This window comes from Vitis riparia, chromosome 8, assembly GCF_004353265.1.
Source record: "Vitis riparia cultivar Riparia Gloire de Montpellier isolate 1030 chromosome 8, EGFV_Vit.rip_1.0, whole genome shotgun sequence".
NCBI lineage: Eukaryota > Viridiplantae > Streptophyta > Magnoliopsida > Vitales > Vitaceae > Vitis > Vitis riparia.
In genome coordinates this window covers 483950-504091 of record NC_048438.1, presented here as the reverse complement: position 1 = coordinate 504091, position 20142 = coordinate 483950, and the positions used below count along the sequence as shown (strand labels likewise).

Below are 20142 nucleotides of genomic sequence, written 5' to 3'. Positions count from 1 at the left end.
TCTTTTTTGTTTTAGAAGCAAAAAACTGTTTTAAAAATATTTTCCAAAGAAACTCTATTTAAAAACTTTTTTTTTTTTTCTTTTTTGGAAAGCAATTCACCATCGGTAGCTTTTTAGACCAATGCCTAGATCAAAAAAAAAACTCAAACGGGGAAGGTGTATCTATTTATTTTTAATATGTTTGACCATAATTCTATTTAAAATGTGAGATATACATATGTCATGGATTATAAATTTATCCTTCTTATCAATTTTCTTTATTTTTTTCTATTACTCATTTTATAAAATAATATTTTTTTTAGTTCAAAAATATGTATTATTTAATATAATATTTAGTATATATAATATGTTATATATATATTTAACAACATAATATAATTTTTTTATTTATAAAATTTTAAATCTTTTAATCATGATTGTTATTAACAAAGAAATAAAAGAAAAAAAAAACTTATTAAATGATAAATAATAGGTTATTTTCAAATAATACAAATCTTGCCCAATAGCATTAGAACATTGGCATGGATATTGTGGAATCCCTAGACTGATAGGATGCCCCATGGGGCATCTTCCCTGAGGATAATGTGCTTTGGTAAGAGATTATTTTATCTTTGATATGGTTTTTATGTTTAAAATCTATTGACTGTAAATCTTTATATATATATATATATATTCCTCAATTTTTTTTTTCATTTATTTCAACAAAGCTTAAAATAAATAAATAGAGTTTTAGTTTCCCACCGATGTGGGCAAAATCTTTCAGAAGTTCACTATGAACTACACATCTACTCAGGCTGAGGCTGAGGCTTCAAACAACCTTATATCCCTGGTGTAAAATGCACAAAAGATCAAACTCCAACTCTTCGAAAAATAAAAAAATCATAAACAATTAAAATGAACAACCAACGGCTAATTTAAGGTCGAAACATCCATCAATTAACAAGGAGCCCCTCCTCAGCGCTTCTTTCACAGCTCTTACCAAGATAGGAGCTGCTCATTAATACCGCAATGTAGGTGATATATACTTTCATGCTTCATGCTTCCTGTTAAAGAATCCCAAAGCAGCAAGATGATGGTATGTTGCGGTTTCAGAAGAGGATATGGAGATAAAGAACGATCCATCCAGCCATGGAGAAGATTGCAAAGATATGAACCCAGAAGAGGACAGCGGCTGACTCTCTTCCACACCCTCTTAAATTGGCGATAGCACCTGGGAATGAACAAGGAATGTGTTAATGTACTTAAAAAACCAATGCTTTTCCTCTCTTTTCTATTGTCCAGGGGATGAGAAAATCTTGTAAATGCATGAAAAGAGAGAACAAAGTTCTGTTGGCTTTGAATTTGAAAGAGGGCATGAGTGTGGGGAATTGGTTGTTACCAGAAAGCACAGATGTGGGCATGGAATGTTGGAGGAGGAGGACAAATCGGAACATCTTGTCATCAGGGGGGAGAAAGCCAAGCTTATCAGCCAGCAAGACTATGCCAATTCCAGCAGGAGGAACCAAAACCAACCGCCCGAAAATAATAGCAGTAGTGGTCCGTAGACCAAGTTTTGAACTTCCTGGTCCTGCAGCCAATGAAGAATTGTCATCATCCAAATGGCGGAAGCAAACCATATGTATGTAGTATGACTGACCATTTTTTATTTGCAGGTTTTGTGTTTAAGAACCATGGTGTCAAGTGGAACAATAAAATCATGCTACAATTAGAGGAAATATTGGGTTTTTTGACAACATTTTCCAAAACAGTTTTTGAGAATAATATTGAAAAATGGTTCACAATTGTTTTCGGGAACAAATTTGGTTTATTCTTGATAAAGGTATTGTATACTTATGCATATTGCAAAAGTTTCCATAGTATTCTCCATTTTTTCAATTGTTGCTCAAAAAACTCTACAAAAATAATTGAGAAAACCTCAAAATTATTCTAAAAAACAACCTATGTTCAAAAGCAAATTCTGAAGGAAAAAAAAATGTTCTCTCAAAAGTTTCCCAAACATGTTTCAAGAATAGTTACCAAACAGGCATCATTTTTGTGAATTTGACTTACCATCAACCAGGTTGCCTCCCAATGCCAACAAAATGCATGGAATCATGGCCTCCCTGATGGACAAGAACATCATTAGACAACCACAAAAATTTTAGGTTAATATCTAGTTAAGCACCACTGACATTCCCATCATGCAGTATAGAGGCATCTCCAAAACATAAATTCTCCCAATCAGGAAAGAAGTCTAGTTCAATCCTAAACAGAGGTATATGGAGTAAGATGTAGCCATTGAGAACCATGCTCCAATGGACACAAAAATTCTAGAATTAATAACAGACCACTTCTCATACAAAAAGTTCTAGTATTAATAACATTTTCAAAGCTGCGGTACCTTGGTTTGATTGTGATCCCCACGGTTTTAGATGCTTAAAACAAGACTAGAGCCTTGATCCAATAACAACTCGTATACAGCCATGTTACACGCAAAATATGATACAACAGAATATTGTAAATGGACTGATTTACATAAATCAGGTGATGTCCATTGATATGATACAGGAGTCGTAGTACCGGGAACTAGCACGAATTTTTGTGGGTATAAATCATTATCTTTATTTTGTACAGCAATATTTCAAACTTAGCCTCATTTGTTAGAACTTTATTCTGTGGAGCAGTGTTTTGAAATCCAATCCATTTATCAAATCAGAGCCTAACCAGGTCATGGTTCAAACAGATCAAACTGCTGACTCAACATAACACCTTAAGTGTTTCTTCTTGTGGTTTAAAGTGGTATTGAGGGTAAATGCAAATCTAAAAAAGAGCAAGCTCATTTCAATTGGCCCAGTGAGAGACTGACGTGTTTGCAGGGACACTTTAGGTTGCAAGGTGGTGCATTTGGGAATTTGCCTGCCGCATATCTGGACTAAAGTTTGGGGGCCTACCATAAAGCACATTGTGGAGCTTCTGGTTTCTATGTCTGCTTTCTCTCAGCCCATTTCCATGAAGATAGATTAAGGATGCTTCCTAGAAAAACATTGTTGCTTAAACAGGGCTGGGCATGTCTTAAGAGAAGGGAGATGATGTGCTGTAAGTCTAATGTTGCTGGACAAAGGCTTTCTAGAAAAGGGCAGTAGAGATTTGGGATGAAGAGGGAGCTCATGGAAGAGGATTGTGGTGTAGAGGTATGGTAAAATGGCAAGAGGTTAGAGTGAGTTTCTGGATTCACTTCTGATAAGGAGACATTACTGAGAAGATTTTTAACAAAGAAGCTTCTGTTGCTAACTATTGGAATTGGTATTAAGTCAGGGCTGTTGGAATCCAAGGCTAACAAGGTATTAAAATTTGGTGGATTTATTCCTGAACCTTGCTTCTGTTAATTCTTATCTTACAGCCCATAAACAGCAATGCAGGGCTAGGTTTCCAGAGAGAGAAATACACAGGACACTGGCTCCTTGAAAGGTCGCTTTGTTTACATGGATGGCAGTTTGGGGAAGGATTTTGATGATACACCGGCTCAGGAGGAGACAAGTACTCACAAACTTGTTCTCTCCACACAAATCTGATGAGGAGTCATTAAACTACTTGCTGATTCACTGCCTTGTAGCCCTACAGATTTGGCAACTATCTTTGGCCTTTTTGTCATGATGTGGGATTTTCCCAGAAATGTTGAGAGACTTGGGCCTTGGCATGGCAGATCTGCTAAAGAAGATACAGCAAAAGGATAGAGGAGAGCCACTGAGTGTGACATGGTGCTTTCGGAAAGAGGAATAGGAAGATCTTTTGCAGCATAAAGGTCACAGTATTGAAGCTGTGGACAGTGGACAGCGGACGCTATTAGACAAAGAAGTACCTCTCTGGATTTTCAAGATAGTTTAGAGGCACCTGCTTAGAGGATTAACCTGATTTCTGTAGTTTGCCCTTTCATCTTTTCTTTTCACTTTTTTGTATGGATGTAAAACCCACTTTTGGTTTCTTGTGAAACATATCTATTTTCCCTTTGCCAATAAAAAGAAAAAAGAGGATCCTAGTTCTTGCAAGAAGATCAAATAAACAGGCTAGCACAGAACAAAAGCAAATTACCAACCAAAGAAAAGCATTTGGGCAATGGAACATACCCAAGAATAATGAGGCTGTCAGTGAAGAAGAAAAGCGGAGCATTGGGTGTAAAGATCAGCTTCTTCAAAAATGGAATTGCACCAATTGTCAATGCTAGGATCTGCAGAAAACAAAAGATGGCAACTTAATGAGACATGATAAGAGGATGGAGAACATATTCTTCAAAAGGAAATATTCTTCATACAAGGAGCACCAATAAAAAAGCCACCTTTTTTCATATACAAACTTATATTAAGTACCTTCAAAAGTCGGGTTTTTCACAGAGAAACATGTTTACTTGTTGGAAAAGCAGATAACTCATCTTATGACTAGGAGGTTTGGAGATCATGGACTGAAAGCACTTATAAGTAGAGGCCAGGGGTGAGGCTTGGAAAAACATGTTTGGGATGAGTTTCTTTTCAGGCTGTCCATGTTGCACATTCAGCGTCACACACAATGGCATGTTATTTTAGGCTCGAAAGTGATTAGTACCACGTTGCAACCCTTAAGTATTTATGAGCACAGGACTTGTCATGGAACAAACAGTTTCCAACTTCGAAATAAAATATCAGGCTAAAGATTTGAAAGAAAAACTAAGAGTTTACTACTTAATGGTAAATTCTTGAAGAAAATGGAAAAAAGAGAAAGTCAGAAATCTTGAGAATATGAACTTACGGAAGCAATAATAGGCGGTTGAAGAATTTGCTTGATCTTCAATTTATCATACATATAAACCAAAAAATCTTTAATCTGCATCAAGAAGCATAAAATGAATCAGAGTCTATTGTGTAGGGAGCAAAAGAAATAACAGAGACTCGAATTAATTGGACAAATCAGTTTCTGTTTAATGTAATCTCTCCCAGAAAATAGGAAGCTGAGAATTGAGATTAAAAAAATCTGATGATCATCTTAATCATTCTACAATGATGCTAATAAAATTTCTACCGTGTTGATGTTGTGTGATGCATATTGAGTTATTTCTAGTGAAGTCAATTGTGATTGGGAAGTTAAATTTGTCTTATGATTACCACTATTGTTATTTATATGTGGAAAAGAAAACTCAGTATACCAGGGAAAATATCATTCTGAAGCAATCATGCACATGATTATCCAATAATTATTGCCCTCGTGATTTTTTTGTTTTTTATTTTTGATAAATAAGGACTTAAATTAAAGTAAAAAGAGCCGCCAGAAAAGCGGCCCAAGGTATACAAGAAATTTTATTGCCCTAGTGATACCATTTGCAGAATTTTGAAGTATCATAAGTTTCTTTAAAGAAAAAATAATTTCATTGGCATCTACGACTGTAGAAAAGGTGAACATGACTTAACCATAGTTTAACAAAAGATATGTCGTAGTTGGTTCTTACCTTCCCTTGTTTTGAGGCATTTAGATCAGATGATAAAACCTCCTGTGTAAGTAACGGAACTTGCTCAGGGGAGCCATCCTTTGGACAGCCCTTGATGGGAAGATGTTGTTCATCAAGGTCAAAGGTACCTTCAGGAGGAGGTGCAAGCATTTGAAATACATAGGTGTACAAAACAATTGCACCAACCTAACAATAAAAATTCATTCACACAATATTTAGTACATGATTAAAGACAGAGAAACAAATTATCTGAAGTGCATTGTGATGTTTTTGGGTACAAAAAGAATTGCAAGTCACAAACCTATCCGAAAGTGGTGAAATCAGTATAAACTTAAAAAAGGCCATCTTTCTCTTTATTTTTGTTCTTTTAATCCTTAGGATGGGGTGAGCAAAGCCCATGGGCTACTACAGCGTTCTCATGTACCAAAAGAGACAGTAACCATCCACAAGATATACTGGAAAGATATTAGAAATGACCCGTTGCCATAGATTGGACTTGGTTTGTTTTAATATAGGTATATTGGAAAGAAAATAGCTAAATGCGATGTTTGTCAACAGAACCAAGTAATCTGCAAACTGGATACACAACCTAATGACAAAGTGAGATTTTTTTTAAACCTACCCATTGGCCGAATGAGATATAGGCAGTCCCTTGTTGGGTGCAAGTGTCTACATCACCAAAAGGGTTGTTCTGGTCTCTGCATAAAGCTGTAAGCAGGACAAGAGGCACATTCCCGATGTTCCCTGTTCAACATTAATTCCCATATGAATAAAGAGATTACAAAAGCTTAATTGCCATTACTAATAAAGCAAAAGGCTGAAGAAGACAGAGTGCACTTCCTGCAGACAATTAATGCCAATGAAATTTTGTCATGAAATGCAGATGGAATAAATATGTCATATAGAAGAGATGATAATTTATTGTCATTAGATGTTGCTTATAAGTACATAAATATGTGTGTTTGATGTAGAAAGGTAAACTGATAGGGATTGTCCTTTTCTGCATAAAAAGAACCTCAAACTACAATATTTGGTATCAAGTTGGTATCAAATAGAGAAGATTAAACCTAAAGATATCACCCCTCACCAATCTAATAAGATATCACCCCTCACCAGTCACAGATAGGTAACTAAAAACAGGATCTGATTTAAACACGCCATGTTTTCCTAAACTTTTTTGTTTATTATAGTATCTCTTTGACCATAGCTGTCTTCTGCTTTTAAATGTGACAAGCAGGTCAATTGACCACCAATCCATTCTGTTGATGGGGTAGTTTTTAGTTCTTATGGTCCACACCAGCATGAACTCCATAAGACCAAGCTCAACATATGCCCCACCACATCAGAGCTTGGAGACTGAGAAGAAACAGATCAGCCCTATAATTAAACTAACAGAAATAGTACCATAATACCAAAGCTTAATCTGCAAATCACATGAGAAAGATAGTTCATATACAAAATGCAGAAAATGTCAAGCTCGATTCTAACAAAGAATACACAACAAATGTCTGACTATGACAGCATTGCCTTTTACACCTCTAAATGACTACTTATTAATGTCGAAAGAAAAGGACATCATGTTTTTCATGTATTACAAACCATAGAAATGTTTCTATCTTCAACATTTGGAGTACCAAATTTTGATGGATAAGTAAAACATGCCCACCAATAAACAATATATAATCAAACACTATAGATTGCAGCTATACTTGAAAGACATCATAGGATATAAGCATCCACCTGTCATGTGCATTGGGTGTTAGTTCCTTCTTTTCTCTCAATAAAAGAAACTGGAAGCAGAAGAATCCAAGAAGTTTAATCCCAACTCAGACATATCAAAGTGTTGGGTTCATATCAGGTAAGTGAATTGGAAAAATGCAACCACACATGGACCCGATAAGGGACTCTTCATACAGATAACAGTGCATGCATATTAAGTGCAGTGTCGGTTTTCTTTCTGGGTAAGCTTTTTTGTTTTCCACAATTCAGAAAACAACTAATTGCAAAATTATAAGCCTAATTCAATTGGTTAACTTTAAAGGAGATATTTATTAATTTTTCCATTTCTTCCGGTGACTGAAGAATCAATCATCTTCCTTAAACCATGCATTCTTCTTTCATAACTGATAACTCATCTATGCATCACATAGTTCGACAAGTTTAACTTGAAATTATCCAAAATCTTCAATAACTAGATAAATTCTGTCATCCATCATCTTTGGTAGGAGAATTAACATTGAAACTTAGGATATAATAAAGCATACAGGGCATTGGAAAATGATAATTCTCTAGAATTGATAGAATGAAAGCAAAGATGTTTCCAGGATAAAGTGGCTCACCGATTCCAACATGTATAACTGTAAACTTAAAGAATGGGTATGGCGGACGGATAATGGTAGCTACGACTAACCCTATCAGCGACCCTGCTATGGTGCCGCAAATAACATTAATAGGAATAAACCACCTGCATAACAACAACAACAATCAATACTTAAAATCTAAAGTTTGGGGCTTTGCTGTTAAGAAAAATAAGGAACAGAGTCTCACCACTCAATCATTTTCTGCAAAGTAACAGCTTGACCCAGTTGAGAGAATATCAAACATGGAAGCAAAAGTGAAAAAACCAACTGCATCATCATCACAGATTTGGAACAAACATTCAGCATCCACAGGACCATACCATAAAATCATAATAAACCAAATAAATAAATAAATAAATTTCACCATCATAAGGAAAAATAGATGAGAATTTTTTGTTTAAGAAAATTAATAAATTTCACCATCACAAGGATAAATGAATTGAGAATTTTCAGTTTTTCTTAACAAACATTCAATTTCTGTGCTCTACACACCCTATTTCTTGGCGGACTCAAGTTCAATCTCGATTTATTTTTTCTATAAAATTTAAATTATTCAAGAACCCAGATGTAGGAACCATGGAATGGATTGAAAGTCAATTCAACAATGAAAAATCATCAGGAAAAAGAATAAATAAATAAATAAAATAAGGAAAAGGAAAAATTGTGGAATTAAGAAGCTCACCCCATTCAATAGTTTCCTTCCACTGGCAGGCAAAATGTTGACATACTTGGAAGCCATCAGAAAGCCCAGAAAGCACATTGTGAAAACTTTGGCTATGGGCAACACTGCAATTTTGATCGTTCCCAACAGAGATTCTCCTCCATTTTCAATCAAAAACCTCCTCATGTTGTCAATGGAACACCAATAGCAACAACAATAACAACAAAGAAAAATCCTCTTCTTCCTCCGCCTCTGCAAATTCCCTTCGAAACCCAATTCAAATCAAAAAACAAAAAAAAAAAACCTAAAAAAAAAAAACCCCAAATTTGATACGGGTATTTTTGGGTTCTGCAAAAGAGGTAAACGCTTTTGCCACCGAATCAAATGTGATATGTGGGTTGATTTTACAGTAGAGAGAGGTGTAACAGCTGCAGATAGGAACCTTCCTATTTTGTAATCTTGTAATCTTTGCCGCCAAATTATCAGATCTCTCCTCCTCTCTGCTCTCTGGGCGTTAGGATTGTAAGAAAATTTATATAGATCTTAACTCTTCTATGCTTTTTATTTTCGTTTTCTTTCTGGAATTCCCAAATTTTTATTCTTCTATTATTAGAGTAGTCAAATTTAAGGGCATGTTTGGCTTTCTTCTTCAAGATCAAATTACTTTTTTTTTAATAAAAAGAAAATAATTTCACAAATACAATCTCCAAAGACGTTTATTAATACTAATAATTTTTTAAATCAAAATTACAAGCCTTTTTATTTATTGATTTCCCTTTTGTCTTTTGTACCATTAAATTTTATTTTTATAAAATTATCTACTTTATAAAAAAAATTATTTTTATTTTTACCATATAATTTAAATAAGGCATTGAATGGAGGATGAAAAGAATGGAAATGTTAGAATAGTAGGAAGTTTTCAAGGGGCTCTCACCTTCAAGCTCCAACCATAGAATAAGGTGGCAGAGGCGTAGAAGGGTAGTTGAATGGGTCTCTGACTGCTAGGCTGTCACCATATTCTCATAAAAAAATTATTATTTAATTTATTTAATTTCTATAGAAGATTCATGGATTCCTTTCCCTTTTTTTTTAATTTAAATTTTGGAATTGCTAAAAAATAACTAAATATATTATTTTAGGGTTTGATGATGGCATCCAAATTCAAATTCAAATTCAAATTCAAATTAGGAATCATATTTTAATTGTATTTATTATTGAGAAATACTCAATGATAATAATAATTATTTTGTTTTGAAAATTTAATGGGTATATAATGATGTTAATTTTTATTGTCAATTTTGGAATCATATTATGATTTTTTTTTTAACCATATTGTTATAAATGATTTGATGTGAAGAAAAAGGACTACTCTTAATTGTTACTCCAATTATAGCTCATCATTTATGAATCAAATTTTAAATTATAAAAATTAAGGAGATTTCTTAAAAATATAGATGTAAAAGAGAAAGAAAATCATGTATTAATTTAATTGACGGAATAATTCTTGTTTTCAATATTATGGGATTTTGACTATCAAATTTTTTTTTATTGGCTTAATTGTGGAATTAAATAATTGAAGTTAAAAAATGAAAATACTAATAAAAAATTGAATCTAAGTCAATGTAATAAATAATTAGAGGTAGAAAAGGGAAAAAAAATAATGGATTGAAATAAAGTATTAAATAATTGGAGGTTCTTAAAAGGGCCAAAAAAAATAGTAAAAAGAAAGTTAAAATTTGTTTAAAAAAACAATAAATTAGAAAAAAAAAATGAAAAATATGACATTTGTGGCATATAGAGGACAAAATACATGTTAAAATTGTCTTGATTTTAATAGTCAAGGGCTATCTAATTGGGTCTAGATCATCACAAGTAATGTATAATAATATGACACCTAATGTCTTATCAATCCAAAGCAAAAATATTTTTAAAATAGAAATAATAAAAAAGAATTAAAAAAACTGCAAGTTTTAGAATATCTTGAATTTTAAGCAGATCAATTATTTTTATATCCTCTTTCTCATTTGTTTTTCTTTTTTCAATGTCTAATATAACTATTCTATTCATGATTTTTTATGGTTACAAAAATATTAAAAAAATTCAAATTTTGGTTACCAAGTTTAATTCAAACCTAATTTACAATATATATATATCAATATTTATTTAGTAGAAGATATCTCAGGATTTAAATTCTTGTTAAAACATAATTAATTTTTAATCATAGTGTTAAGAGCATAGTATGCATATTCAATCCAAATATTACAAGTTTAAACTTCAGGAAAATTGATTATTAAACATGATACCAAAGTTACGTTTGACAAGAGGTTGTGCTTTCTCCTTACTTTACACGTCCACACGTGAAAGAGGGTGTTAAGGATCATGATATATATATATATATATATTGAGTCAAAATACTGTAAATTTAAACTTTTAAGAAAATTGATAGTTCAACATATAAAACATAATTTCAAATTTGATATCCTACTAAATTTTGTTAGAAGTAAACAATAAATATTTTATATTTTAAACAATTTTTAAAATTTATTTATTTTCTTTTAATGTATTTTGTTTTAAGAAAAATTTTAAATAGTATTTTTATTCACATGCATGAGCTCAAATAGTAAAAATGACAACATATATTTTTATACTATGTTTATAAATTTAAAATAAAAAAATGAAATGTTATGTGACATTAAGAGAATGAGATCTAGATTTATATATATAAAAAAAAAGTTTTATGGTAAATTAAAAAAAAAAAAAAAGTGAATATATAAACAAGAACTAACATAAATATATAACTGCCACAAATTTTGAGTAGGATATTATCTAAAATTTGTTTTTTATTTTCTATGCATAATTATTTAACAAAATTTATTTTGAATTATAATATTAAGAGGTAAGAAATGAAATGTTTTTATTAAAAAAAAAAACCTGCAATTGTTGAAGTATTAGGTGACAAGTTATTATGAAATACTTATCTATCAAGTAAGACTTTATTTATTTATTTGAGGTGATCCACTTTTTATATTATTTGTCTTTTAATCATTGTTTGACATTGAAATCATCATTTTCAAACATAGATTTCATTTGGAATTACGATAATTTTGAAATTATTTTCTTACTTGTTTGTTTTTGAAATTATTCTCTTGAAAAACAGGTAGGTTAGGAAAAGTCTATAAAGAAATCAATATAAAACTCAAAAAAAGAAAATTATGGCATTAATGAGCATTTGCCCAAAATTCATCAAGGTAATTGGAGAAAATGGTAGGCCATTGTGAAGTAATCATAAAAATCTTGTCGTATAAAAAGCAATAATAGACTTTACTTACGAGTCCTATCAATCCACCATGCCCCTATAAACTCTATCCATTCTCCTAGGAGAATTAATTATCATTTGGTTCCACCCTAATATGCCTACAAAATTTGAAAATAAAATAAAATAAAAGAATATAAAATAAAAATAATTTTCTCTTATGTATGGGTGTTTTTTTTTTTTTTTTTGTCACATTAGAATATGTGGTGTATAGAGTCCCTTCTTTTGGGACGATCAATCATCAATTGGTCCCACTCCAATATCTCTCTAAATTACAAAAAATAAAAATATAACAATAATAAATCTCTCTTTTTAAGGTTTTGTTTTTTGGGTCACTTTCCTTGAAGGTTTTGTTTTTGGGTCATTTTCCTTAAGAAAATGTGGAGTACCAACAACTTCCATCAACTATGAATTGGTCCCACCCCAATAGGTCTCTAAATTGTAAAATAAAAATAAAAATAAAAATAAATAATAATATTATTAACATTAAATAATTAATTAGCTATTTTCTTTTGGTTTTTATTTATTTATTTATTGTGGGGTCAATTTCTTTGCGACATGTGGTGTGTCATTTGAATGAATACAAAAATGGTTTTGCTTGAAAGTGGGGGTTGTCACTTTCATGTGAATCATATCATTGAGGCCAATATTTAGGTTGCATGTGTAAAAACACCTATTTTTCTATTGCGAAGTAAATCCAAATTTAAATTATTAGCTAAAGACATAAAACTCATCAATCATGACAGTCCTAATATGCTGATGGGAAAGCTTACTTGTTCATTATATTTTTCATCATTATTTAATTTATCTTGAAAATTATGAATTAATATAAAATATAATTAAAATTATTTAAAATTTCTGCACTTCTAGATTCTTGGATCTTGCTTCATCCTGAAAAAAAAAACACCTTTTAGGAAAAGAAAGTGAAGAGAAAGATCACAAGGATTGAAAAAAAATATAATAATAAATAAATAAATAAAAGCTTTGTTACTTGAATGTCCTAAAAAAGAAGTGGAAGAAAAGAAAATAAATTTAATGTCAAATACTTAGATGAAATTCTTAAATAATTTATGTAAATTTAAAAAAAAAAATAGAAAGACTTGTGTTTTCCTCACATGCATGAGGATCACTTGCAGGTTTTTATGACCAATACCCATTGCATTTTCTAACAAAGAAGAAGACCAACTTTGTGGGTTCCACTCTTCTCAAGGACTATCAACAATAAATTTATGTTTTTATATTTACTTTCCATAAAAACCAAAATCTAACAATATGCAAAAATAATTTATTTATTTATTGAAAATTATCATTATTTAAAAAAAATAGGACAAGTACAAGATTTTGAATACTCAACCTAATTTGTCATACGTTAGATTTGGGACGAGAATCCAAGATGTATAAATAATTGGAAGATGCTCGGAATAGAATAACCAATCCTGAACTTATATTTGTCGTTTGATAGTAAGCATAATTCATCATTGATGAAATAATATAAACTATTTTTTTTTTTGTCTCACTTACCATCTAAACTAAAATATAATAACAAAGATAATTAATTTGCCTTCAATTAAATAAATTTAGGATCACCAATCCTTCAAACTAGAATCTCATAGTAAGAACAATTTGCTATTAGTTAAATAACCTAAACTATTTTTTACATCACTTCTAAATTAAAAAACCAAAATAAAGATAATTTTTCGGAATAGATTCAAAATAAATGAAAATTTATAAGTGATTGGGAGGATTAAACCCAAAAACTAGTTTAAAGGTCAAAATAGGACACATATGTATCTAACAATAATAATAATAATAATAATGAACAATGAAATAAGACTTAATTTTGAATGAAAACAACTTGGAGGGTTCCATACATACCATCACAAAATCCAAGTGTATTATCCTTATTATGACATTGGAAACTTCCCATCCTCCACATTTGTGTTTCTTGGACTATTATCACAAGCTCTTTGGTCTCTTTCTTTGGTAATTTCATGGATCATTCCTTTCCCCCTTTCCCTTTCCATTGAGGGTAATCAATTTTCATAATTGAGAAGAAATTTTTTTGTTTTAGTTATTTTGATCTTGAAAAATGTCAATTTGAGTTATTATCAACATTATTTATATCCACATTATTTTTCTTTTAATTCCCACTTCTTGTTATTATTTTTTTAAATTATGTGGTTAGTTTTGCTTCTTATTATCATTTCATTAAGTTACTTAACTATCTTTCTTGGAATACACCAATCATTATAATAGAAATTTTTTTACCGTGATGATTTATTAATTAGACTAGTTATTTAATATTAAGCTTACAATACCAAAAAAAAAAAAAAAAAAAAAAAACTAGAAAGGATTTGAAGGTGCATAAAAAAGAATTTGCGAGTTTTGAATGAGAAGAAAATAAAGTTTTTCAATTAAATATAGTTGTTCTCAAACTCATAAATGTTTTAAAACACTTCAATTTATGGATTTCCAGTACGAAGGATAATTAAGAAGGTTTTTTAAGGTACCACCCCGTTGTGCCCCTATTAAAACAAGTTCAAGAAAAAATGTAAACAGGGTTTAGGATAGGTTTAAGAATTGTTTTTAAAACTTGGAACAAGTCGAGGTGGGTTTGAGTTTGACTTTGTCCCGCTCCCACCTCACACCACCCCAATGATATATAATATTAAATAAAAATTTTATTTTAATTGAATTTTTTTCAACTTTTTTAATATATATAAAATATTACTTTTAATAAAAATAAATTATAAAAATTTATTAATTTATAAATTATATTTTTAATACCATTTAAAAATTTATTAGTAAAAAAAATTAAAAAAAAACTAAAAAAAATTAAAAAGATTAAATGGGATGGGGCTAGTGGGCATGAGAATTTTCCATGCCCATCCCAACCTATATATATTTGTCTTTTGGGCAAAGATGGGAATATATATAAATGAACAGGAGAACTTGGGATTTGGGTGATTCATCCCAAACCTACCTAATTGTCATCTTTATTTTTAGCTTAAGGACCCTAAAGCCCTAAAAAAGGATTTGATTAGTCGAACAAATAGTTCACTAGCTGTTGTATGTTTAATATATTGACAAGTGACTATTGGGGTTCATACCTTCAACTAGTTGAGTTACTAGTTCGATTGATTGAATATATACTATTAGATAAGAGAGATTGGACAAAGTGCACGTTGACTAATTAAATCCAACCAGTTTAACCAATTCCTCCTTACCTTAAATCAGTTACATTATAAAGTGTTCAAAAAGCCCAATTTGGGGTCTATAACCTCTAATAATCTATAATCAACTTCTTAAAACCTTTTAAGACAAGTTTAGAAAGAATTTGACTTAAAAGTTTTAATTGAAACAAGAAGTCATCCATTTTTTTTTATATAATTTGAAGTTTTTAAGTTTAAAGAAGGATTATTTTAAAACTTTTAAGCATGTAAAAAGAATTTTGACTTAGGTACACTAACAAGTAGCATCCTCCAATGAGTCATAGGACACTTTAAGTCTTCAAGGCATCACAACTTTTCAAAGAGTTGATCCTCTTATATCATTGTTTAAGCTTTTTTTAAATTTTCAAAAGTAAGTATAAAAATATTAGCTTCATTTGAACGGTTATCAACCTTAATCATGTTTTGTGATCATCAAAACTCCATCAAAACAACCCTTGAACTAGCAAAAATATTTTTGATTTAATAGAAAAAAGATATATTAAAAAATGAAATAACATTTTATTATTTAATTTTGTTTCATAATTTAACATTATTATATTTATATCCATATTAAAATTTAACTATTATATATTAACTTAAAAATTCTAATGTATCATAATATTGTTTTTCTTATTTATTGTCTTAAAAATAAAGGTGGTAAATATTTGTATTTGGATTAGAGTTGCTAAACAGCATATTAATTCATTTTAAAGCATCAAGGGTCAAACTCAATTTCCCCATCTAGGGTCAAACTTTCACATTATAATTTTTATTTCAATTATATTGTTGGAAAAAAAATCAACCCCCACATACACATGGGGCTTTTTCCAGATCGACCAAAGTTTGAGAACAATTTTTATTTTTATTTTTTAGGGAAGCAAATAATGTTATGAAAATAAATTTAAAATATTTACAAAATTTTCATCTTAAAAATAATTAAGAATTTTTTCAAAAAACGGAGCCAAATATGTTCTAAATTGGGGCTCGCATTGAAGTTTATAAGGGTTATAAAATATTGATGAATTAAAAAATAAAAGAAAATATATAGAAAGGGGAAATGGGATAAACTAATGAAGATTGGCTCTAAATATCAATAAAAGGATAATATGGTAGGACCCTCACTTGAAGGTGACATTAGGGGAATATTTGAGCGTGGGGATCGAAATTATTGATCAAGGTATGTTTGATTCCATAGAAAAAAAAAAGGTTAATGAAAAAAATTTCTCTTATGCTCTAAAAAATATCAAATATAATTGAAATAGTAAAATTAATTATGCATTTTTGAATTATTTAATCTTTATATAAAAGATAAAAAAAAAAAAAAAGTGAAATTATTTTGAAGAAATATGTATAATAATTTATAAATATCAGACCTTTTTTATTAATATTATTTTTTTTAAATTTCTCTTTTTTTTTTTTTTTTTTTTGGTTTCTCTCAAATTTTCTTTTAAAATTTGCAAGAACAAACATAAGATTATATATATATATATATATGATTCTTTATACTCATTTTACTATTTTTCTTTTGTATATAAAAATTTAATAATTTAAAAATATACAAGTTTCTAATCAATTTTAATTATATTTAATCTTGTTTCATAAGTTTCATATTAAAACAAAAATAATTTTTCTTAACATTTTTTTGTCTCTTCCTTAATTCTTTCTAATAACCAAATATAACTTTAATGCTTAGATATAAATAAATAAAAAATAAAAAGTATTTTTGATAACATTTTAATAATATGTTATATAACAAAAAAAAAGTAATATTTTAATACAATATCTACCGGTGACTCCACAATAATCAATCTAAATGATTTTCTAAATGCTTAAGAGCCATTTTCAAATACCTAATTTGTATCTTAACCCATTCAAAATCAATAACAATTTACATTCAAGCTCTATATAATCCTATATTAAGATGTCTTGTAACCCATGACATCCTTAATACTAATGCTTAAGAACTAGCCTTATTTTATTTAATAAACTATGACTTCACTTTTTTTAATTATTATTTTTTCACTTCTTTCTTAATCTAGACTCAAAATTGGGCATTATACATTATGGATAAATTTAAATTATTATTTTTATCATGTATTATATTTGATATGGTTGAAATGTAACAATCAACTTTTTATTTATTTATTTATTTATTTATTATTATTATTTTATTTTTAAGTTAGTACCTTTCTTTAGTATATTTTTTTTCTACATTATAGTTTTGTCTTATTGTCAGAAATATTATTCACTGGGCCCTCATGAAGTGTTGACCCTTCGCCCCACCCAAAAGCCAAAAAGGAGAAAAAAAAAGACACAAAAGGGAATCCAATATTTAATTTAATGGGCTTTTCAAATGATATGCCACTATGGTTTGGTTTTTTTTGTCATTAATTCTCACATTTGTGTGTGTTTTTCTTAAAATTTATACTAAGAAACATTAAACTTACATTCAAAAAATCATTAGGAAAACTTTTTAAAATACTCAATTTTGTTCACTAATCAACTTTTGTTTTCTTTTTATTCTTCTTCTTTTATTTATTTCTTTTTATAGATTTGTCATTTGGGTTGAAGGCCCAAACACATGATTATGGCAACATAAAATGAATAGCAAAATTTGTTTGAAAATAAATATATATTGTTTCTGGTTTATTGACTAAAATGGTTATTGAAAACCCAAATTTAGAAATTTAATTCTTTATCATTTTTTGGTTTTGATTTGACGAAAATACCTATATTTTTTTTTTGTAAAAATAATATTTTCTATTAAAATTTATATATAGATACTTGAAATGATAAAAATAAAATAAATTACTTTTCAAGTAAAAACAAAGAGAGAGTTAAATTCACAATTTTGGGAATTATTTAATCTCTTTTAACAAATTAATTCATTATTTTTTTTTTGTTCAAATTTCATTATTTAGGGTTTTGAAATCTAATTTTGTTCCAAAAACTTTTATGTCATATTTTCACAAGAGATTTAAAATTAGCTTATATAAAATAAAACTTAGAATTGAAAAAGTGAAAAATTAATCATATTTTAAAAATATTTTCATCCTATTACACCTTATCCTAAATTACTTTTTCCTCCATTTTTTTCTATTTTTAGAAAATTTATTTTTCTTTTTACTAGAATAAAGTATTTTTGGCATTAATATAATTATTAAAGACTTTTCTTTAAATTCCGCCTTTTTGACATTTCTTTAAGGTTGAAAGTGGTTTGTGGAACAAATTCTATTACAATTATTTTCTCATTTATATTGTGGTTGCAGTGCTCTTTGGATATGGATGTCTTCTTCCAAGTCAACTTAATGAACCTACCCTTTTCTTAAAGGCAAAGCAATTGAATATGGTTAAATATGTACATAAAGAAAAAGCACTTTGAGGTGGGTTTTGGATGCTTTTAGCCCAAGTCTTTAATTTGGGAATATTGAGATTTTCATTTTTTTTAGGGGAATAAGACAATATAACTTTTAATAAGTTGTCTAAAAGTAGAATTTGTTTGTTTGGGTGGTGAAGAGATTTAATTTGTAAAATTGACATATAGTTTGATCAAATTTGTGAGATTTCATTTAAGTTAAGGATTTATTTTCATTTAATTTTATTTTCTATATAAAAAAATAGTGTTATCTTACTTGTATGGTATCATAACAATACCTTAAAAAATTAGACATAAGATAAACATTTTTTTAATGGGATTTTTAAGTTTGATTAGGTATAACTTTTGAGTTAAGAATCTTGTGAGTGATAAGCAAAGCTTATTGAAGTTACCAAGGTAACTTTACTTAGTTATTAAGAATCTTGGAAAGAAATTCATGCGTAATATTTTCAATGAACATTTGCTTCTAAAAAGTTGAGCAAATTTCCTGCACATCTTTTTATGTGGGTATAAGGATCTCATTCTCATTGCCTCAAATTATTGACAAAAGAGAAACCAATGATTATAACATGATTTTGATTTTATGACATTACAAAATGTGAGTGTGCCGCACAAGAAGGATTTAGATGCTCTCTAACTCTTTCTCTCTATAACACTTGTGGCTATTGTTATTCCTATTAAGTTCCTCTTTATTTTTCATATTCATTTGAGATTCTTGAGTTACTAAAATCTACTTAAGTCTCTCTCCCAACCAAGCATAAAATAGAGAAAAAAATAGAAATAAAATAACTAAAATTAAGAAAAATTGAAAATAAATGAATTAAGAAAATGAAATTCTAAGCTCATATAAAAAAATTCCTAAAAAGAAACTAAAAAAAAAATCAAAATAAAGTAATTCAATTTATCCATGATTGTCAATCCTAGGCAACTATGTCACTTAATCACAAATCTATATTGTACCAGAATACTAAAGCTAGAAAAAAGGTCACTACAACTTTTATAGTATTTCAGCATCATCTTCAAAGGCTGACCTATGCAAATTTGTCATACTAGGCTAATGTGATTGCTTATTATCTAGTTTTCCTAAGATGAAAATATTAAGAAGTGATTTTAATTGAATGTGGAATTATTGAAGATAAACTTAATTAACCAAGAAAACAATTATTGATTTTAATTGAATCTAGTCTTGATATAATGAAACTACCTAAAAGAGAGTGAATAGGTACTCTCTAAATTAATCTTCAAATTAATACTTTCTTTTTTTTTGTCGCTTTAGATTAATTATTTATTAAGAGCAATCAATTTTATACAAATATAAATAAAATCAATCACATATTATATGGACATAATGTAGAAAAACCACCTAACAACCAACCAAATGTCAAAAACTAAGGATGACCTGTTGGCAGCTAAATAATCCATTAATTATGAGAAAAAGGTATATGTTATAAATGGGTGGTGAATGACCATCTTAATGTTACAATTGAAGTTCATTTATGAACTTCATTTACTCATTTTTAAGACGAGTAAATGTTTCCCATTTGGAAAGCCTATAAAAGGCCTTCCATCCTTTGTACAAAAGCATTCCTAAGCAAGAAAGAAATTTATTCAGTTATCTTTTTTTCTCTGTATTTCATTATCTCAACTTTCTTCTTTGATTCCTGCCCTCCATCATATACATTGTTAAGGTAATATATCATTTATCTCTACTTTGAGTTGCGTTGCATTTAACCTTGTTTGACAATAGTATATAATTTTTTTTATCGAA

At 29.2% G+C, this 20142-nt stretch overlaps 1 protein-coding gene across 3 annotated transcripts; it reads right to left on the bottom strand.

Moving 5' to 3' along the window:
• Positions 1-1025: 1025 nt before the first annotated feature.
• LOC117920523 (protein PIN-LIKES 6) lies at positions 1026-9046 on the bottom strand. Of its 3 annotated transcripts, none has more exons than XM_034838116.1 (11): positions 8916-9046; positions 8495-8736; positions 8000-8079; positions 7792-7916; positions 6075-6196; positions 5453-5638; positions 4759-4833; positions 4104-4204; positions 2050-2102; positions 1379-1567; positions 1026-1210 (listed from the first exon to the last, which is right to left on the bottom strand). In XM_034838116.1, the coding sequence occupies exons 2-11, from the start codon at positions 8657-8659 to the stop codon at positions 1089-1091; spliced, it is 1218 nt and encodes a 405-aa protein (XP_034694007.1). In that variant the 5' UTR covers positions 8660-8736; positions 8916-9046; the 3' UTR covers positions 1026-1088. The 3 variants fall into 3 exon arrangements, with proteins under 3 accessions (XP_034694007.1, XP_034694008.1, XP_034694006.1); XM_034838117.1 differs by having other exon boundaries at positions 8495-8725; XM_034838115.1 differs by having other exon boundaries at positions 8495-9046.
• Between the last annotated feature and the right edge of the window lie 11096 nt (positions 9047-20142).